Below are 21,707 nucleotides of genomic sequence, written 5' to 3' on the forward strand. Positions count from 1 at the left end.
TCCTCCAGCCCTACAACCCTCCGCGATCTCTGCGCTCCTCTAATTCTGGCCTCTTCACCATCCCCGATTTCCATCGCTCCACCATTGGCGGCTGTGCCTTCTGTTGCCAAGGTCCAAAGCTCTGGAATTCCCTCCCTAAACCTCTCCGCCTCTCTCTCCTCCTTTAAGACGCTCCTTAAAACTAACCTCTTTGACCAAACTTTTGGTCACCTGTCCTAATATCTCCTTATGTGGCTCGGTGTCAAATTTTGTTTGCTAATCACCCCTGTGAAGCACCTTGGGATGTTTTACTACGATAAAGACGCTATATAAATACAAATTGTTGTTGCATGTGAGAGAGAGTGCATGAGAGTGAGAGAGACTGGGAGCGCGCATGTTTGAGAGAGCGATTGTGTGTGAGACAGAGTGAGAGACATGGAGTGAGTGAGAGAGAGTGCGAGAGAGAGTGTGAATGTGAGTGTGTGAGAGTGAATGTGTGTGAGTGCGAGTGTGCGTGAGAGTGCGAGTGTGTGTGAGTGTGAGTGCGAGTGTGTGAGTGCGAGTGTGTGAGTGCAAGTGTGTGAGAGTGAGTGTGTGTGAGAGTGCGAGTGTGAGAGTGCAAGTGTGAGAGTGCGAGTGTGTACGAGTGTGTGTGAGAGTGAGTGTGTGAGAGAGTGTGAGAGTGAGTGTGTGTGAGAGTGAGTGTGTGAGAGAGTGTGAGTGTGTTTGAGAGTGAGTGTGTTTGAGAGTGAGGGTGTGTGCGTGAGAGAGTGTGAGTGTGAGAGTGTGTGTGAGAGTGTGTGTGAGAGTGTGTGTGAGAGAGTGTGTGTGAGAGTGTGAGTGTGTTTGAGAGTGAGTGTGAGTGTGTTTGATAGTGTGAGTGTGTTTGAGAGTGTGAGTGTGTGAGAGCGAGTGAATGTGAGTGTGTGAGAGAGTGTGAGTGTGAATGTGAATGTGTGAGAGAGTGTGAGTGTGTTTGAGAGTGTGTGTGTGAGAGTGTGAGTCTGTTTGAGAGTGTGAGTTTGAGTGAGTGAGTGTGTGTAAGTGTGAGAGTGTAAGTGTGAGAGTGTAAGTGTGAGAGAGAGTGTGAGAGAGTGTGTGAGTGTGTGAATGTGTGTGTGACAGTGTGAGTGTGTGTGAGAGTGTGTGAGTGAGAGAGTGTGTGAGTGAGAGAGTGTGTGAGTGAGAGAGTGTGTGTGTATGAGTGTGTGTGTGTGAATGTGTGTGAGTGAGTGTGTGAGTGAGAGTGTGTGAGTGAGAGAGTGTGTGTGAGAGAGTGTGCAAGCCTGTGTGTGTGTGCGGATATTTCTGATCCTGAGCTGAATCTTTCTGCCTCTGCCAGTCCTATGCGAGGAAGGACGGGTTTATAATGACCCAGCTGCCCCTGGCACAAACGCTGGCTGATTTTTGGGCGCTGGTTTATGATAACAGCTGCGTATCCATGGTAACCATGAACCGACCACAAGACCTCGACCAGGTAAGGCTCGGGCCTCTGTGGCGACGGCTTTGCACTCGCGGTTCCGCTCTCGCTTGTTTGAAGATAGTATTGCTGCTTGCGGCCTCCTGCCACCCGACCTGGGCACAGGTCACAGCAGGGCGCGGGTCACAGGTCACCCCCGGGGCACAGATCACAGGTCACAATGGGGCACAGGTCAGGGCAGAGCACCTGAACTGACCCACTCACCTCCCCAGGTGCAGCCTCAGCCCTTGGCTGGGCTCCATGGGGCAGAGCTCCTGAGCCTGAGGGCGTCTCACCCACCGCCAGGAGACATGGCTTACCGGCCCTCCAGGATTGGCCTGGAGTCTCCAGGAATGGAAGATTCATCTCCAGCTCAATGCTGGAGCAACACGGGAGGAATTCATTGGCCGTTCAACAAAATTCTGTGTTTTTCATTTTCTTTGAACACTTTTCTTTATTAATTATAAAAATATTGGAAATGGGTAAAAGACAGTTTGGCTGACAGCCCAGAATCATCCAATCAGGTATCGAAGAGTCTGTTTGGTTTCCGATTGGATCGTAAAGGCGGGGCAGCACGAGGTTGGGCGACCACGGAACATAAGAAATAGGAGCAGGAGTCAGCCATTCGGCCCCTCGAGCCCGCTCCACCATTCAATAAGATCATGGCGGATCATCGACCTCAACTCCACTTTCCCGCCCGATCTCCATATCCCTTGATTCCTCTAGAGTCCAAAAATCTATCGATCGCACCTTGAATAAACTCAAAGACTCAGCATCCACAGCCCTCTGAGGCAGAGAATTCCAAAGATTCACAACCCTCTGAGTGAAGAAATTCCTCCTTATCTCAGTCTTAAATGGCCGACCCCTTACCCTGAGACTTTGCCCCCTAGTTCTAGACACTCCAGCCAGGGGAAACAACCTCTCCGCATCTACCCTGTCAATCCCCTTCAGAATCTTAGGGAGGAAAAATTGAGTCGTGCCCCCTTTGTGGCGCTACTTTTAGCACCCCGAAAAAATTAGCGCCCCTGCAGCCGAAATTCATTGGCAGCACCCCAAGAGGGAAGCGAGGCACTACTGGAAGCACCTCACCTCCCTCTTCGGGCGCTGCGAGGGAATATCGCAGCACGATGTGCCACGGTACTGCAGGCCATCCTCCCATTCTTAAAGGGGAGGGGCCTTGCTCAGCGCAGCCTGGGGCCCAGCTGGGCCACCGGGGATCGGAGTGCTGGCAAAAGAGCCCGGCACTCGAGAGAAGTGCCAGGCTCTTGGAGCGCAGCCGGCACTCTGTGGGGGGGTTGCTCAGTGAGGCGGCGTGGGCCGCGCGGCCTGACGAGTAGGAGTCAGAGTTCTTCTGAGCCACATCCAGTGATCGCGCTGTGTCCACAGCCTGTGTCAGATCTAGGCCCGTTTTCTCTAGCAGTCTCTGCCGGATGTAATTAGAGCTAAGGCCTGCGATAAAGGCATCCCGAATAAGCTCGTCTGTGTATACCGTGGCTTTCACGTCTTTGCATTTGCAGTCTTTGCCAAGCACTTTTAGGGTGACTAGAAAGTCCTCTAGCGACTCTCCGGGTCGCTGTGTGCAGGTAGCAAGCAGGAGCCTGGCGTACACCTCATTGGTAGGCCGCTGATAGTGGGCCTTTAGAATGTTGCAGGCATCCAGGTAGGTGGCGGCGTCTTGGATGAGTGGAAAAACCCGGTGGCTTACCCGATTCTGCAGGATCCCGAGTTTCACATCTCCGGTGGCTTTAGAGGCTGTGACGGCTTCGGAGTTGGCCATAAAGAATTCCAAGCACTGGAACCAGTGTCCAAACCGTGCCGATGCATCCGAAGCATGCGGGTCCAAATCCAAGCGTTCCGGTTTCAAAAGTTGATCCATCGTTAAAGTTTGCTAATAAAATTGATGCGCCTCAATGACTTCAAGACTCAAAGTTAACTGAATAAAACAAGGCTTTTATTAGCAAAGAAAAGATGCCTGTGTCTTCACCTAGCTTCACCTAGCATGCTGCTGTTCTGCTGCAAGACAAGCCTGGGCTTGTCTTAAGTAGGGCCAGGTATGGGCGGAGCCGACACACAAAGGGAGCGGTGCACTATACACAATACAAGGTAAAACATCGGAGCAGGCAATACAATATATGTAGTTAACTACAGAGTCTGATGAATGACATATTTCATCACACTCAGGAGGCCGGGGTCAGCAACAGAGTCAGGTGCTGGCAGGCGGCCAGCAACAAAAATGGCCGCCCGGCACCTCGCCTTTAATTAGCGCCGCCCCAGCCGCAGGTAGGACCCCTGACCCCGTCGGACATAGCATCCGGCGGTAAGTCAGGGGGCGCTACCAAAGATCGCGGCTGGGGCACGAGTGGGGTGCTGCGCACGGCGATGACATCATCGCCGGAGGCGCAGGGCGCTAACGGTTACCGCCGCTGCTAACCTCCCGCTGAATTTCGCGGGAGGCGTTGGCGACACGCCCAGGCGCTAGAAGATTTGCCCTCTTAGGGCGCAAACGGAAGACGCAAAGCAACCGAATTCCTCCCCCTATACGTTTCAGTGAGATCACCTCATTCTTCTAAACTATACAGAACTAGCTGAAGTGCCCGGCGGTGCCGAGGCTTTTTCGAGGGCATGTTGTTGTTGGAAGAGAGAGAGAGAGAGAGAGAGCGCGACTGGGGGGGAAGAGAGAGAGCGACTGGGGGGTAGAGAGAGAGCGACTGGGGGGTAGAGAGAGAGCGACTGGGGGGAAGAGAGAGAGAGACGGGGGGAAGGGAGGGCGGGGGGGGAAGGGAGGGCGGGGCGGGGGGGAAGGGAGGGCGGGGCGGGGGGGAAGGGAGGGCGGGGGCGGGGGGAAGGGAGGGGGGGAAGGGGGGGAGGGCGGGAAGGGGGGGCGGAAGGGGGTGCGGGGGGGAAGGGAGGGCGGAGGGGGGGGAGGGCGGGGCGGGGCGGGGGGGGAAGGGGAAGGGGGGAGGGGAAGGGGGGAGGGGGAGGGGAAGGGGGGAGGGAGGGCGGGGGGGGAGGGAGGAAGGGAGGGCTTGAGGCTGAGAGACGGCCACGGCCACGACCGGTTGCCGGGGTAACCCTGCCGCGCCGCCCCGCCCCGCACTCCCGAGAGCCCCGCTCTCGAAGCCCCAGCCGCCCCGCCCCGCATTCCTGAGAGCCCCGCTCTCCGAGCCCGCCCCGCACTCCCGAGAGCCCCGCTCTCCGAGCCACGCCCCCCCCCCCCCGGCCGAGAGCCCCGCTCTCCAAGCCCCAGCCGCCCCGCCCCGCACTCCCGAGAGCCCCGCTCACCAAGGCCGAGATCCGCACTCTCGAGAGCCCCGCCCCCCGCCCGAGCCGAGCCGTGCAGCAGAGAGAGACGCCGTGTCTCACCTGCTCCTGCTGCGCGCGCACCCTGACCCTCGTGGCTGACGCCGTTGCCCCGGGTAACGTGACACGGGGGGGGGGAGGGTGAGGAGCTTAGCAGAAGCGCAATTACCTAGCTCGGGCCTGGCTGGGCAAGAAAGGCCCAGGCTTTCAGGCCTAAGAAAAAAACGGGGAAAGGTAGGAAAAAGAATCTTCAGGTTAGAGAAAATATTTACAAATGAGTGATTTTTTTTAAAACAATTTAATAAATTCAATTTTATTCTGCTGGAAATGTATATTTGAAAAGAAAGATGCAGAAAGCAGGAAAAAGAATGGAAGCAAGATGGCGGCTACTCGCCTCGGTTCAGAACGATAAGGCCCGCCCACACACGCACCGATTGGTCGACCGTCAGGTGACCAAAGCGTAGGATTGGTCAATCGTCCCGTCACTCGACCGTAGGAGGGCCCGGCCGCACGCGGCAGCAAGCCGGCGTACGATTGGTCGACCTCGAGGTCACTCTGTCGCTAATGAGCGGATAATGAGATGCTAATGAGCGGAATGTTAAGGTTTTTCGGATACCGCGGGCGCGATTTTAGCCCGGCCAAAACGTAAATACGCTTAAAACCGTTTTGGAAAGGTAAGCTTTCTTTCGACGTAACGCACGCGTAGGTATGCCCTGTAACTTTCGAGCGCATAGTCGCCCAGACGCACACCTGCAGACAGACAGAAGGACAGACAGAAGGACAGACAGACAGAAGGACAGACAGAACGACCGATTTATGTATATAGACTAACTGAAGTGCCCGGCGGTGCCGAGGCTTTTTCGAGGGCATGTTGTTGTTGGAAGAGAGAGAGAGAGCGACTGGGGGGAAGAGAGAGAGCGACTGGGGGGAAGAGAGGGAGGGGGGGGAAGAGAGGGAGGGGGAGGGGAGGGGAGGGGGGAGGGGGGGAAGAGAGGGGGGGGAAGAGAGGGGGGGGAGGGAGGGAGGGAGGGGAAGGGGGGGAGAGGGGGGGAAGGAGGGGGGGAAGGAGGGGGGGAAGGGGAAGGGGGAAGGAAGGGGGGGAGGGGCGGGGGGGAGGGAGGGGGGAGGGAGGGGAGGGGGGAGGGAGGGGAGGGGGGCGGGGAGGGAGGGTGGGGGCCCCCCCCGAGGGTCGCGCCCCCCCCCTCCCGAGGGTCGCGCCCCCCCCCCGAGGTGAAGACCGCCGATTGCGGCTGTGCGAGACAGCCGGCGGGCCCGGTTGCCAGGGTAACTGTTGACGCTCAGCAAGCCCCGCCCCCCGGCCGAGCCAGAGACGCCGCGTCTCAGTTCCTGCTGCGCGCGCACCCGAGGGTCGCGCCCCCCCCCCCCGAGGTGAAGACCGCCGATTGCGGCTGTGCGAGACGGCCGGCGGGCCCGGTTGCCAGGGTAACCGTCGACGCTCAGCAAGCCCTGCCCCTGGCGGAGCCAGAGAGAGACGCGGCGTCTCAGCTCCTGCTGCGCGCGCACCCTTTAGTAAGGTAGCGGCGCTGGGCTGAGGCCGGCCCCTGCAGCCTTCGAGTGGGGCCGGGAGGTGCCTAGCTCGGGCGTGGGTGCGGAGGAGAAGCCGAGGCTTGGAGGCCTACCTGGAAAAACGGGGAAAGGTAGGAAAATTAATGAGATTAGATAAGTTAATTCGTTTCTAAATCATTTTTTTAAAAAACAATATGTGTTTTAAAAGCAACGTTTTTTTAAAAGACGCAGAAAGCGGGAAAAAAAAAAGGAAAAGTTTGGAATCAAGATGGCGGCGACTCACCTCGGTTCAGAACGATAAGGCCCGGCCACACACGCACCGATTGGCCCGGCGGCACACGCCAGCAACCCGGCGTACGATTGGTCGAGCTCGAGGTCACTCTATCGCTAATGAGCGGATAATGAGATGCTAATGAGCGGAATGTTGAAGGTTTTTGGGATACCGCGGGCGCGATTTTAGCCCGGCCGAAACGTAAATACGCTTTAAAACCGTCTCGGAAGCGTAAGCTTTCTTTGGAGGTAACGCGCGCGTAGGTATGCCCTGTAACTTTCGAGCGCATAGCCCGCCAGACGCACAGGCGATGACAGACAGAATGACAGACAGACCGATGTACCGATTTATATATATAGACTAGCTGAAGTGCCCGGCGGTGCCGAGGCTTTTTCGAGGGCATGTTGTTGTTGGAAGAGAGAGAGAGAGCGAGCGACTGGGGGGGGGGGAAGAGAGAGAGAGAGAGCGCGACTGGGGGGGAAGAGAGGGCGGGTGGGGGGAAGAGAGGGCGGGGGGGAGGGGAAGGGGGGAAGGGCGGGGGGAGGGAAGGGAGGGGGGAAGGAGGGCGGGGGGGAGGGGGGAAGGGAGGGCGGGGGGGAAGGGCGGGCGGGCGGGAAGGGTGGGCGGGGGGGAGGGGAAGGGCGGGGGGGAAGGGAGGGAAAGGGAGGGGGGAAAGGGGCGGGGGGAAGGGCAGGGGGGAAGGAGGGGGGGGAAGGGGCGGGGGGGCAAGGGGGGGCGGGGGGGGAGGGAAAGGGAAGGGGGGGCGGGGGGGAAGGGGGGGCGGGAAGGGGAAGGGGGGCGGGGGGAAGGGGGGGCGGAAGGGGGGGGGGGCGGGGGGGAAGGGGGGGCCGGGGGGTGGAAGGGGCGGGGGGGGGCCCAGGCCGAGAGCCCCGCTCTCCGAGCCCCGCCCCCCCCCCCCGGCCGAGCCCAATTGCGGCTCTGAGAGACGGCCGAGCCCCGAGCCCCGCCCCCCCCCGGCCGAGCCCGATTGCGGCTCTGAGAGACAGCCGGCGGCCGAGCCCCGCCCCCCCCCCGGCCAAGCCCGATTGCGGCTCTGAGAGACGGCCAGCGGCCGAGCCCTGCCCCCCCCCCGGCCGAGCCCGATTGCGGCTCTGAGAGACGGCCGGCGGCCGAGCCCCGCCCCCCCCCCGGCCGAGCCCGATTGCGGCTCTGAGAGACGGCCGGCGGCCGAGCCCCGCCCCCCACCCCGCCGAGCGCGGAACAGAGACGCCGCGTCTCACCTGCTCCTGCTGCGCGCGCACCCTGACCCTCGTGGCTGACGCCGTTGCCCTGGGTAACGTGACACGGCGGGGGGGGGGCGGTGGGGTGAGGAGCTTAGCAGAAGCGCAATCACCTAGCTCGGGCCTGGCTGGGCAAGAAAGGCGCAGGCTTTGAGGCCTAAGAAAAAAACGGGGAAAGGTAGGAAAAAGAATGTTCAGGTTAGGTTTACAAATGAGTGATTTATTTAAAAACAATTTAATAAATTCAATTTTATTTTGGTGGAAATGTATATTTGAAAAGAAAGACGCAGAAAGCAGGAAAAAGAATGAAAGCAAGATGGCGGTGACTCACCTCGGTTCAGAACGATAAGGACCGCCCACACACGCACCGATTGGCCCGGCCGCACGCGGCAGCAAGCCGCCGTACGATTGGTCGACCTCAAGGTCACTCTGTCGCTAATGAGCGGATAATGAGATGCTAATGAGCGGAACGTTGAAGGTTTTTGGGATACCGTGGGCGCGATTTTAGCCCGGCCGAAACGTAAATACGCTTAAAACCGTCTCGGAAGCGTAAGCTTTCTTTGGAGGTAACGCGCGTGTAGGTACGCCCTGTAACTTTCGAGCGCATAGCCCACCAGACGCACACGCGATGACAGACAGAATGACAGAATGACAGACAGAAGTACCGATTTATATATATAGATATATAGGCCTCGTCGACCCAATCTCTCCTCACACTGATTCTGTGGTTCTAGACCTACGCAGAGTTTTGGCCTCAGGATGGCTCCAGCAGCTACGGCCCGTTCCTGGTGACGCTGGTCTCCCAGAATTCAGCAGCAGGATTCACAGTGCGACACCTTAAACTCCGAAAACTCAATCAGGTAAAATGCTGCCTGGGTCGGGGGTGGGTTGAGGGTCGGGGTTGGGAGGGGGTCGGGGTCGGGAGGGAGTCAGGGTCGGGGTCTGGGTGGGTCGAGGGTCAGGAGGGGTCGGGAGTGGGTCAAGGGAGAGGGTTGGTGTCGGGGGGTCGAGGTGGGTCGAGGGTCAGGAGGGAGTGGGTCGAGGGTCAGAAGGGGTCAGGGATCGGGAGGGGCCAAGGATCAGGAGGAGTCGGGAGGGGTCGGGAGGGGCCAGAAATGGGCTTCGGGGGTCGGGAGTGAGTCGAGGGTCGGGAGGGGTCATGTCGGGAGTGGGTTGGGGTCAGGACTGGGCTGGGGGTCGGGAGTGGGTCGAGGGTCGGGAAGGTGACTCAGAGGAGGGGCTGGAACAAGAGAGCGAGCTGGAGGATGCAGGATGCCGGGGGACAGCAACAGAGGCAGGTGCTGGCAAGTGAAAACCCTGAAAAGTGCGAGGTGATGCATTTTGGACGGACAAATAAGGCAAGGGAATACACAATGAGTGGTAGGACCCTAGGAAGTACAGAGGGTCAGAGGGACCTTGGTGTACATGTACATAGATCCCTGAAGGCAGCGGAACAGGTGGATAAGGTGGTTAAAAAGGCATATGGGATACTTGACTTCATTAGCCGTGGCATAGAATATAAGAGCAGGGAGGTTATGATGGAGCTGTACAAAACGCTGGTAAGGCCACAGCTGGAGTACTGTGTACAGTTCTGGTCGCCACACTATAGGAAGGATGTGATTGCTTTGGAGAGGGTGCAGAGAAGATTCACCAGGATGTTACCTGGGCTGGAGCGTTTCAGCTATGAAGAAAGACTAAACAGGCTGGGGTTGTTTTCCTTGGAGCAAAGAAGGCTGAGGGGGGACCTGATTGAGGTGTACAAAATGATGAGGGGCATAGATAGGGTAGATAAAGAGGAACTTTTCCCCTTAGTAGGGGGGTCAATAACAAGGGGGCATAGATTCAAGGTAAGGGGCAGGAGGTTTAGAGGGAATTTGAGGAGGAACTTTTTCACCCAGAGGGTGGTTGGAATCTGGAACTCACTGCCTGAAAGGGTGGTAGAGGCAAGAACCCTCACAACAGTCAAGAAGCAATTGGATGAGCACTTGAAATGCCATAGCATACAAGGCTACGGACCAAGTGCTGGAAAATGGGATTAGATTAGACAGGGCCTGATGGATGGCGCAGACACGATGGGCCGAAGGGCCTCTTTCTGTGCTGTATAAATCTATGACTCTATGATGGATCCTGGGTCTCAGGTGTGGGGGGGGGGTGTTTGGGGAATGACTGGCTGAGGTGAGGTGCTGTATAACGGTAACAGCTACTCACAGAGGGCATCTTAAGTTGAGTGACACGGGCACATCATTTAAATTATCAGGAGCAGGGACTCTGTCTCTCTTTATTTGTGAGGCCTCAATCTCTCCAAATCCGTGATATTTCTGCCCAGTCTCCAGTGCCCGAAGGCAGATCCTGTTGTCTCCACAATTTTCCAGCAAGATTGTGTCAGTCCAACTGAGCCAATCATCCCCGTCAACCTCTAACACTAATTTGTGTGCGAGACAGCAACCCACAGATCGATAGTGAGCCTAACTCCAGCGAGTCTCTGGGGTGAGAGGGCTGTCCTATGAGGAGAGATTGTGTAGATTGGGCCGATACTCTCTGGAGTTTAGAAGAATGAGAGGTGATCTCATTGAAACATACAAGATTGTGAGGGGGGATTGACAGGGTAGATGCTGAGAGGTTGTTTCCCATGGCTGGAGTGTCTAGAACTAGGGGTCACAGTCTCAGGATAAGGGGTCGGCCATTTAAGACCGAGATGAGGAGGAATTTCTTCACTCAGAGGGTTGTGAATCTTTGGAATTCTCTGCCCCAGAGGGCTGTGGATGCTCAGTCGTTGAGTATATTCAGGGCTGAGATCGGTAGATTTTTGGACTCTAGGGGAATCAGGGGATATGGGGATCGGGCGGGAATGTGGATTTGAGGTCGATGATCAGCCGTGATCTTATTGAATGGCGGAGCAGGCTTGAGGGGCCGAATGGCCTACACCTGCTCTTATTTCTTATGTTCTTATGTTACAATTTCTTCTAACAGAGTGCTGAGCGTGAGATTAAGGTACTGCAGCTGGACAGCTGGCCAATGGGGGAGCCTGTCCCACAATCCCCGCACGTCATCATCAACATCTTACAGGAGGTGGAGACATGGCAAAAAAAGAGGGAAAATAAACCCATCATCGTCACCTGCTGGTGAGTGAATATAACCGAATATAGTCAACACACACACCCAGCACACCCAGAGCACACCCAGCACACCCAGAGCACACCCAGCACACACCCAGAGCACACCCAGAGCACACCCAGAGCACACCCAGCACACACCCAGAGCACACCCAGAGCACACCCAGAGCACACCCAGCACACACCCAGAGCACACCCAGAGCACACCCAGCACACACCCAGCTCACACCCAGAGCACACCCAGAGCACACCCAGCACACACCCAGCTCACACCCAGAGCACACACCCAGCTCACACACCCAGCACACCCAGAGCACACCCAGCACACACCCAGAGCACACCCAGCACACACCCAGAGCACACCCAGCACACACCCAGCTCACACCCAGAACACACCCAGAGCACACACCCAGCTCACACCCAGAGCACACCCAGCTCACACCCAGCTCACACCCAGCACACACCCAGCTCACACCCAGCACACACCCAGCTCACACCCAGAGCACACACCCAGCTCACACCCAGAGCACACACCCAGCTCACACCCAGAGCACACCCAGAACACACCCAGAGCACACACCCAGCACACACCCAGAGCACACCCAGAGCACACCCAGCACACACCCAGCTCACACCCAGAGCACACACCCAGCACACACCCAGAGCACACCCAGAGCACACCCAGCACACACCCAGCTCACACCCAGAGCACACACCCAGCTCACACCCAGAACACACCCAGAGCACACACCCAGCTCACACCCAGAGCACACCCAGCTCACACCCAGCTCACACCCAGCTCACACCCAGCTCACACCCAGAGCACACCCAGAGCACACAGCCAGAGCGCACACCCAGCGCACACCCAGCGCACACCCAGAGCACACACCCAGAGCGCACACCCAGCGCACACCCAGCGCACACCCAGCGCACACCCAGCTCACACCCAGAGCACACACCCAGCTCACACCCAGAGCACACCCAGAACACACCCAGAGCACACACCCAGCTCACACCCAGAGCACACCCAGCTCACACCCAGCACACACCCAGCTCACACCCAGCACACACCCAGCTCACACCCAGCTCACACCCAGCTCACACCCAGAGCACACCCAGAGCACACACCCAGAGCGCACACCCAGCGCACACCCAGCGCACACCCAGCGCACACCCAGAGCACACACCCAGAGCACACCCAGTGCACACCCAGAGCACACACCCAGCGCACACCCAGCACACACCCAGAGCACACACCCAGCTCACGCACAGAGCACACCCAGAGCACACACCCAGCTCACACCCAGCACACACCCAGCTCACACCCAGCTCACACCCAGAGCACACACCCAGCTCACACCCAGCTCACACCCAGCACACCCAGAGCACACCCAGCACACACCCAGCACACACCCAGCACACACCCAGCTCACACCCAGCACACACCCAGCGCACACCCAGAGCACACCCAGCACACACCCAGAGCACACCCAGCACACACCCAGCTCACACCCAGCACACACCCAGAGCCCACCCAGCTCACACCCAGCTCACACCCAGAGCACACACCCAGAGCACACCCAGCTCACACCCAGAGCACACACCCAGCGCACACCCAGCACACACCCAGAGCACACACCCAGAGCACACCCAGCACACACCCAGCACACACCCAGCTCACACCCAGCACACCCAGAGCACACCCAGCACACACCCAGCACACACCCAGCACACACCCAGAGCACACCCAGCTCACACCCAGCACACACCCAGCGCACACCCAGAGCACACCCAGCTCACACCCAGAGCACACACCCAGCACACACCCAGCTCACACCCAGAGCACACACCCAGCACACACCCAGCTCACACCCAGCTCACACCCAGAGCACACACCCAGCACACACCCAGAGCACACCCAGCTCACACCCAGCACACACCCAGCACACACCCAGAGCACACCCAGCTCACACCCAGAGCACACACCCAGCACACACCCAGCTCACACCCAGAGCACACACCCAGCACACACCCAGCTCACACCCAGAGCACACACCCAGCTCACACCCAGCACACACCCAGCTCACACCCAGAGCACACACCCAGCTCACACCCAGAGCACACACCCAGCTCACACCCAGCACACACCCAGCTCACACCCAGAGCACACACCCAGCACACCCGCAGACAACAACTTGTATTTATATAGCACCTTTAACGCAGTAAAACGACCCAAGGCGCTTCTCAGGATTATTATAAGACAAAAAAATTTGACAGCGAGCCACATAAGGATAAATTAGGGCTGGTGACCTAAAGCTTCACAGGGTAGATGCAGGGAGGATGTTTCCCCTGGCTGGGGAGTCTAGAACCAGGGGTCAGTCTCAGAATAAGGGGTCGGCCATTCAGGACTGAGATGAGGAGAAATTTCTTCACTCAGAGGGCGGTGAATCTTTGGAATTCTCTACCCCAGAGGGCTGTGGAGGCTCAGTCATTGGGTATATTCAAGATAGAGATCGATAGATTTTTGAATATTAAGGGAATCAAGGGATATGGGGATAGTGCAGGAAAGTGGAGATGAGGTAGAAGATCAGCCATGATTTTATTGAATAGTGGATCAGGCTCGAGGGGCCAAATGGCCGACTCCTGCTCCTATTTCTTATGTTCACACCCGCGCACACACCGGCACAAATACTGTCGGGGGGAGGGGGTGTCGGGGGAGGGGGTGTCAGGGAGGGGGTGTCAGGGGGAGGGGGTGTCGGGGGAGGGGGTGTCGGGGGGAGGGGGTGTCGAGGTGTCGGGGGGAGGGGGTATAAGGGGAGGGGGTATCGGGGGGAGAGGGTGTCGGGGGAGGGGTTGTCGGGGGAGGGGGTGTCAGGGGGAGGGGGTGTCGAGGTGTCGGGGGGAGGGGGTATAAGGGGAGGGGGTGTCGGGGGAGAGGGTGTCGGGGGGAGGGGGTGTCGAGGTGTCGGGGGAGGGGGTATAAGGGGAGGGGGTATCGGGGGAGGGGTGTCGGGGGAGTGGGTGTCGGGGGGAGGGGGTGTCGAGGTGTCGGGGGGAGGGGGTGTAAGGGGAGGGGGTATTGTGGGGAGGGGGGTGTCGGGGGCGGGGGTGTCGGGGGAGGGGTGTCGGGGGGAGGGGGTGTCGAGGTGTCAGGGCGAGGGGGTATAAGGGGAGGGGGTATCGGGGGGAGGGGGTGTCGGGGCGGGGGTGTCGGGTGTGGGGCTGTCGTGGGGAGGGGGTGTCGGGGGGAGGGGGTGTCGGGGGGAGGGGGTGTCGGGGGGAGGGGGGTGTCGGGGGGAGGGGGGTGTCGAGGTGTCGGGGGAGGGGGTGTAAGGGGAGGGGGTATCGTGGGGAGGAGGTGTCGGGGGAGGGGGTGTCGGGTGTGGGGCTGTCATGGGGAGGGGGTGTCGGGGGGAGGGGGTGTCGGGGGGAGGGGGTGTCAGGGGAGGGGGTGTCGGGGGGAGGGGGTTTCAGGGGAGGGGGGTGTCGGGGGGAGGGGGTGTCGAGGTGTCGGGTGTGGGGCTGTCGTGGGGAGGGGGTGTCGGGGGGAGGGGGTGTCGGGGGGAGGGGGTGTCGGGGGGAGGGGGTGTCGGGGGGAGGGGGTGTCGAGGTGTCGGGGGAGGGGGTGTAAGGGGAGGGGGTATCGTGGGGAGGAGGTGTCGGGGGCGGGGGTGTCGGGTGTGGGGCTGTCATGGGGAGGGGGTGTCGGGGGGAGGGGGTGTCGGGGGGAGGGGGTGTCAGGGGAGGGGGTGTCGGGGGGAGGGGGTTTCAGGGGAGGGGGTGTCGGGGGGAGGGGGTGTCGAGGTGTCGGGGGCATGGGTGTCGGGTGTGGGGCTGTCATGGGGAGGGGGTGTCGGGTGTGGGGCTGTCGTGGGGAGGGGGGTGTCGGGGGCGGGGGTGTCGGGTGTGGGGCTGTCGGGGGGTATTGTGGTGTCAGGGGGGGTGACGGTCAGGGTTGATGCCGGACGGTTTCTCATTGAGCTGGTCTTTGTGTCAGGGACGGGTCGAGCCGCTGTGGCCTCCTCTGTGCCGCCAGCATTGTGTGTCAGCAGATCCGACTGGAGGGATTGGTGGACGTATTCCAGGCGGTAAAAACCACACGAAGCAGCCGGCCCCAGGTCATAGCCATGCCCGTAAGTGAATCACCGTCATAGCAGCCAAGTCGCATTGAGTCACTCCCAGTGACCCTGTTGCCACGGTGTCCGAGGTCCGCTGACTCTGCCTTCTTTGTTTCCCAGGATCAGTACACGTTTTGCTATCAGGTGGCGCAGGCTTACCTCGGCACCCGGACTTCAAATAACCGTGAGAACACCAATCGACCCCATTGGAGGCTGGACGACCCCAATAACAGGAAGACCGGCGAAAGACCCCATTAAGAGGCCGAACTCTGAGCGGTCTGAACCTAGCCCTCGGTTATTTCACAGAGACTGTTTCGATATACTGCCAGTATTTAGATGAAGCGATAGGCAGGGAGCGGATGCTGGGTATTTGTCCCCTTTATCCAGTGCCGATCTCTGCCTTGTGATCGGGCTGGGATATTCCAGCATTGTGCGCAGTCCAGCACTCAATCCCTGGCTGGGTTGTCTATACAGGCCATCAGGGGCATAGCTACTGCAAGCTATAGGGCAGCACAGGCGAATGCCAGCTCCCTTGTTGTGTCGTAAGGTCTGCTGTGTGTACAATTCATGTGGTTCAGGCCCACCTAAACTGTTCCATCAACAACACAGCCTGTGCAGCTCGCACGCATTGGTACATCCTTATTGCAGCTTGCCCACTTTAGAATGTAGACAGGCCGCACAGGAGCTGACGGGAGTGAAGCATTCTATTTCACCTGCCAGGTAAAACATAAGAACATAAGGAATAGGAGGAGTCGGCCATTTGGCCCCTCGAGCCTGCTCCGCCATTCAATAAGATCCTGGCTGATCTGATCTTGGGCTCAGCTCCATTTCCCTGCCCGCTCCCCATAATCCTTCACTCCCTTATTGTTCAAAAATCTGTCTATCTCCACCTTAAATGTATTTAATGACCCAGCCTCCACAGCTCTGGGGCAGAGAATTCCACAGATTCACGACCCTCTGAGAGAAGAAATTCCTCCTCATCTCAGTTCTAAAAGGGCGACCCTTTATTCTGAAACTGTGCCCCCGAGTTCTAGATTTCCCCACGAGGGGAAACATCCTCTCTGCATCTACCCTGTCGAGCCCCCTCAGTATATTATATGTTTCAATAAGATCACCTCTCATTCTTCTAAACTCCAATGAGTATAGGCCCAGCCTGCTCAACCTTTCCTCATACGTCAACCCCCTCATCTCTGGAATTAACCCAGTGAATCGTCTCTGAACTGCCTCCAATGCAAGTATATCCTTCCTTAAATAAGGAGACCAAAACTGTACGCAGTACTCCAGGTGTGGTCTCACCAATACCCTGTACAGTTGTAGCAAGACTTCCCTGCTTTTATACTCCAACCCCCTTGAAATAAAGGCCAACATTCCATTTGCCTTTTTGATTACTTGCTGTACCTGCATGCTAATGTTTTGTGTTTCGTGCACAAGGACCCCCAGGTCCCTCTGAACTGTAGCATTTTGTAATCTCTCTCCATTTAATAATAATTTGCTTTTTTATTTTTCCTGCCAAAATGGATAACCTTGCACTTTCCCACATTATACTCCATCTGCCAAATGTTTGCCCACTCACTTAGCCTGTCTATATCCCTTTGCAGGTTCTTTGTGTCCTCTTCACAACTTGCTTTCCCACCTATCTTTGTATCATCTGCAAATTTGGCTACATTACACTCGGTCCCTTCATCCAAGTCATTAATGTAGATTGTAAATAGTTGGGGCCCCAGCACTGATCCCTGTGGCACCCCACTAGTTATCATTTGCCAACCGGAAAATGACCCATTTATCCCGACTCTCTGCTTTCTGTTTGTTAGCCAATCCTCTATCCATGCTAATATATTACCCCCAACTCCGTGAGCTCTTATCTTATGCAGTAACCTTTTATGTGGCACCTTATCGAATGCCTTCAGGAAATCCAAATACACCACATCCACTGGTTCCCCTTTATCCACCCTGCTCGTTACATCCTCAAAGAACTCCAGCAAATTTGGCAAACATGATTTCCCTTTCATAAAACCATGCTGACTCTCCTTGGCTGTATTATGATTTTCTAAATGCCCTGCTACTGCTTCCTTAATGATGGACTCCATCATTTTCCCAATGACAGATGTTAGGCTAACTGGTCTATAGTTTCCTGCTTTCTGTCTCCCTCCCTTCTTAAATAGGGGCGTTACATTTGCAGTTTTCCAATCCGCTGGGACCTCTCCAGAATCCAGGGAATTTTGGTAGATTACAACCAATGCATCCACTATCTCTGCAGCCTCTTCTTTTAAGATCCTAAGATGCAGGCCATCAGGTCCAGGGGACTTGTCCACCTTTAGTCCCATTATTTTACCGAGTACTTTCTCTTTAGTGACAGTGATTGTTTTAAGTTCCCCCCTCCCTATAGCCCCTTGATTATCTATTATTGGGATAGTTTTAGTGTCTCCCACCGTGAAGACAGATACAAAATAATTGTTGAGTCTCTGCCATTTCCCTGTTCCCCATTATTAATTCCCCAGTCTCATCCTCTGAGGGACCAACGTTTACTTTAGCTACCCTCTTCCTTTTTATATACCTGTAGAAGCTCTTACTGTCTGTTTTTATATTTCTTGCTAGTTTACTCTCATAATCCATCTTCTCTCTCTTTATTATATTTTAGCCGTCCTTTGCTGGTTTTTAAAAATTTCCCAATCCTCTGACCTCCCACTAATCTTCGCAACATTGTATGCCTTTGTTTTCAATTTGATACCATCCTTTACTTCCTTAGTTAGCCACGGATGGTTCTCCCTTCTCTTAAAGTCTTTCTTTCTCACTGGAATATATTTTTGTTGAGAGTTATGAAATATCTCCTTAAATGTCTACCATTGCTTATCAACTGTCTTACCCTTTAATCTATTTTCCCAGTCCACATTAACCAACTCTGCCTTCATACCTTTGTAATTGCCTTTATTTAAGATCAGGACACTGGTTTGAGACCCAACTTTCTCACCCTCCAATTGAACCATGCTATGATCACTCTTTCCTAGAGGATCCTTTACTATGAGATCATTTATTAATCCTGTCTCATTACACATTACCAGATCTAAGATAGCCTGCTCCCTGGTTGGTGCCACAATGTATTATTCTAGGAAACCATCCCAGATACTCTCTATGAACTCTTCCTCGAGGCTACCTTGGCCAATTTGATTTGTCCAATCAATATGAAGATTAAAATCTCCCATGATTATTGCTGTACCTTTCTTACAAGCCTCCATTATTTCTTGATTTATACTCTGTCCTACAGTATAGCTACTGTTAGGGGGCCTATATACTACGCCCACCAGTGACTTCTTCCCCTTATTATTTCTTATCTCCACCCAAACTGATTCTACATCTTGATCTTCCGAGCCAATATCATTTCTCACTACAGCACTGATCTCATCCTTCATTAACAGAGCTACCCCACCTCCTTTTCCTTTCTGTCTATCCTTCCAAAATGTCAAATACCCCTGAATATTCAGTTTCCAGCCTTGGTCACCTTGCAACCACGTCTCTGTAATGGCGATCAGATCATACCCATTTATATCCATTTGTGCCGTCAGCTCATCTATCTTGTTATGAATGCTGCGTACATTCAGATAAAGAGCTTTTAATTTTGTCTTTTTACTATTTTTCCGTGCTTTGACCCTACTTTCTGCTGCACTCTTATTTTTATACGTTCTGTCCCTTCCTGTCACACTCTGGTTACCATTACCCCCATCACTACCCGACTCTATTGCCTTCTCCTTTCTCTTTGACTTTTTAAATTCCCGCTCAGCCGAACCCTCACCCCCCCACCCCTACTATTTAGTTTAAAGCCCTCTCTACAGCCCTAGTTATTCAATTCACCAGGACTCTAGCCCCAGCATGGTTCAAGTGAAGCCCGTCCAAACGGAACAGCTCCCTCTTATCCCAGTACTGGTGCCAGTGCCCCATGAATCAAAACCCATTTCTCCCACACCAGCCTTTGAGCCACACGTTCATCTCTCTGAACAGACCAATCCAACTGGTAATGTCAGCTCCTGTTAAAGGGAATGTCATGGACCCAGTCTCATTCTGTTACACAGGCTACAGGACAATGCCTGTGCTGCAGGACCTCCCCGTCCCTGACCCCAGCCCCAGCCCCCGACCCCAACCCACCCCCTGACCCCAACCCCACTGACCTCATCCCGACCCCAACCCCATCCCCGATCCCACCCCGACCCCCAACCCCATGCCCGTCCCTGACCCCATCCCTGACCCCATGTCTACAGCCAGAGACCCTCCGTACCAAGTGGGGTCTTTTCCAATGTTGCCCCTTGGGCGTGGTTGGGGCGATGGGCGGTTGGAAAGGGGGGGCGTGGGGCAGGGATAAAGGAAAGACTTGCATTTAAATAGCACCTTTCACCACCTCAGGATGTCCCAGAGTGTTTTACAGCCAATGAAGTCCTGTTGAAGTGTGGTCACTGTTGTAATGTAGGGATGGCAGCAGCCCATCTGTGCACAGATACTAAGCTGAATGTGTGTATCGGGCAGTCCTTGCAGTCTGAACCCTTTACAGTGCATGCTGATCTTTATATTACTGCATGATTCCCAGTGAATGTTTGGAATTATTTCTCCCTCCATGGAATGTCAGTGAGAAGCCATATCTGTAAATAAACAGTTTTGAAATATTTCTCCTGGTTTATCCGACACTCTGATTTGATCGGTTTGTGATACTTCACTCAATATTCCTGGGCTCCTCACTTGATCCATGTTTTGTTCTGGAACCTGTAAGGGATGGCCTCCTTGTCTCCCACGTGGAGCTGATTTCTATACAGCCATGGTCCCCTTGTCCAGAGATGGGCCTCGGCCTCCCTGATTTTTGTTTTCAGCCTCCCTACAAGATTTCTTTGTTCACCAGTTAGTGGAGATTCTGAAACTGACAACCATTCTAGCTCTCTTTACTTTTAATTTCAATCCCTCTGACAGGTAGCAGTGTGTTTAACTCTATCCTGATTATTTCAAAGTCGGTTTCTCTGTGGAGAATGTGTCAGTGCCTTGATGATTTAAAAAGTTGTCTCACTCTCCTGAGCCACATTAACCATTTCATGTCATGTTGTTGTTGATAACTGAGCTTGTCTGAGACCCGCTCTTCACTGCAAACTCATCATGCATGCCTGATATACCTATCAATTCATTCCATGAAAAGCGACGAGTTAAGATAGTAACTATAGGTTTTTATTGGCTAAATAACAAAGCCCACCCTCGTGGGTGATCGGTTCCAGCAAGGAAGAATACTGGCCAAGCAATCACCTTTATACCTGGGCAAGCAGGCGGAGCCATGGGCGGAGTCAGCTGAGGTCAGCCCAGGTATAACAGCGTGCGTGGCAAGAGGTAACCTTGTGTAGTGATAACAACAGTGTAAACAGTGATAACAACAGTGTAACAATAGCGAACGGTTGTGAACAATAACAGTGGTTTACCACATTCACCCCTTGTTTAAAATTGAGGCCGGCGGGGTGAAGTGTACTACTAGTTCGTGTATGTCAGTCTATCAGGAGGCCTCGTAAGCCTTTCTGATCGGCGCAGCAGCGGCGGCGGTGGTGCAGTATCCGATGTTAATGCTGGTGTCTGCGTGGCCGACGGAGGCTCCTGGGGTTCCGGCATGCCGCCTACAGGAGCTGGATTTGGGGGAGTGGTGGGGGGTAACGGTGGTATCTCCGGGGTGCCCGAGGGTGCGAGGTCTCGCAAGGAGACTGTGTCCTCCCGCCCGTCTTGGTATGCCACGTAGGCGTACTGGGGGTTGGCGTGCAGGAGGTTCACCCTCTCGACCAGGGGGTCCGTTTTATGGGTCCTTACGTGCTTCCGCAGCAGGACGGGCCCCGGAGAAGTCAGCCATGTTGGTAGCGAGGTTCCCGTAGTCGACTTCCTGGGGAAAACGAACATTTGCTCATGAGGGGTGGCGTTAATGGCAGTACAAAGCAGTGACCGGATGGAATGGAGCGCTGCCGGGAGGACTTCCTGCCAGCGAGAGGTTGGGAGGCCCTTAGACTTTAGGGTTAAGAGGACGGCCTTCCAAACTGTCGCGTTCTCTCTTTCCACCTGGCCGTTCCCCCGGGGGTTGTAGCTGGTGGTCCTGCTCGCTGCAATACCTCTCGCCAGCAGGAACTGGCGAAGTTCCTCGCTCATGAAGGATGAGCCCCGGTCGCTATGTATATAGTTCGGGAACCCGAACAAGGCAAAGAGGTCGTTCAGGCATTTGATGACCGTGGTGCTGGTCATGTCTGGGCAGGGGATGGCAAAGGGGAAATGGGAGTACTCGTCAATAATGTTGAGGAAGTACACATTACGGTCAGAGGACGGGAGGGGCCCCTTAAAATCGATGCTCAAGCGCTCGAAGGGGCGGGTGGCCTTGATCAGGCTTGCTCTGTCCGGCCTATAGAAATGCGGTTTGCATTCGGCACAGACTTGGCAGTTCCTGGTCATGGTCCTGACCTCCTCGATGGAGTAGGGCAGGTTGCGGGCCTTAATGAAGTGGTAAAGTCTAGTGATCCCGGGGTGGCAGAGGTCGTTGTGGAGGGTCCGCAGTCTATCAACTTGCGCGTTGGCGCATGTACCTCGTGATAGAGCATCAGGGGGCTCGTTGAGTTTACCAGGCGGTACAAGATATCGTACTCGTAGGTGGAGAGCTCGATTCTCCACCTCAAGATCTTGTTCTTGATTTTGCCCCTCAGCTTGTTA

The 21,707-nt window shown here is 55.8% G+C and overlaps 2 protein-coding genes across 2 annotated transcripts in view; both read left to right on the top strand.

Moving 5' to 3' along the window:
* LOC147123889 (receptor-type tyrosine-protein phosphatase kappa-like) overlaps positions 1-19,659 on the top strand; it is a 66,896-nt gene extending 47,237 nt beyond the window's left edge. The window contains exons 7-11 of the mRNA XM_085997147.1: positions 1,322-1,456; positions 8,512-8,637; positions 10,748-10,899; positions 14,888-15,023; positions 15,129-19,659. Of these exons, the coding sequence (XP_085853273.1) occupies positions 1,322-1,456; positions 8,512-8,637; positions 10,748-10,899; positions 14,888-15,023; positions 15,129-15,266 (687 nt within the window). The 3' untranslated portion in view covers positions 15,267-19,659. The remainder of the gene's footprint in view (positions 1-1,321; positions 1,457-8,511; positions 8,638-10,747; positions 10,900-14,887; positions 15,024-15,128) is intronic.
* Positions 1-21,707, top strand: part of LOC147123888 (nipped-B-like protein) — an 832,420-nt gene that overhangs the window by 47,969 nt on the left and 762,744 nt on the right.

The sequence above is a fragment of the Somniosus microcephalus genome, chromosome 1 (assembly GCF_052327205.1).
Source record: "Somniosus microcephalus isolate GS21.2 chromosome 1, FLI_Smic_1.0, whole genome shotgun sequence".
NCBI classification, from domain to species: domain Eukaryota; kingdom Metazoa; phylum Chordata; class Chondrichthyes; order Squaliformes; family Somniosidae; genus Somniosus; species Somniosus microcephalus.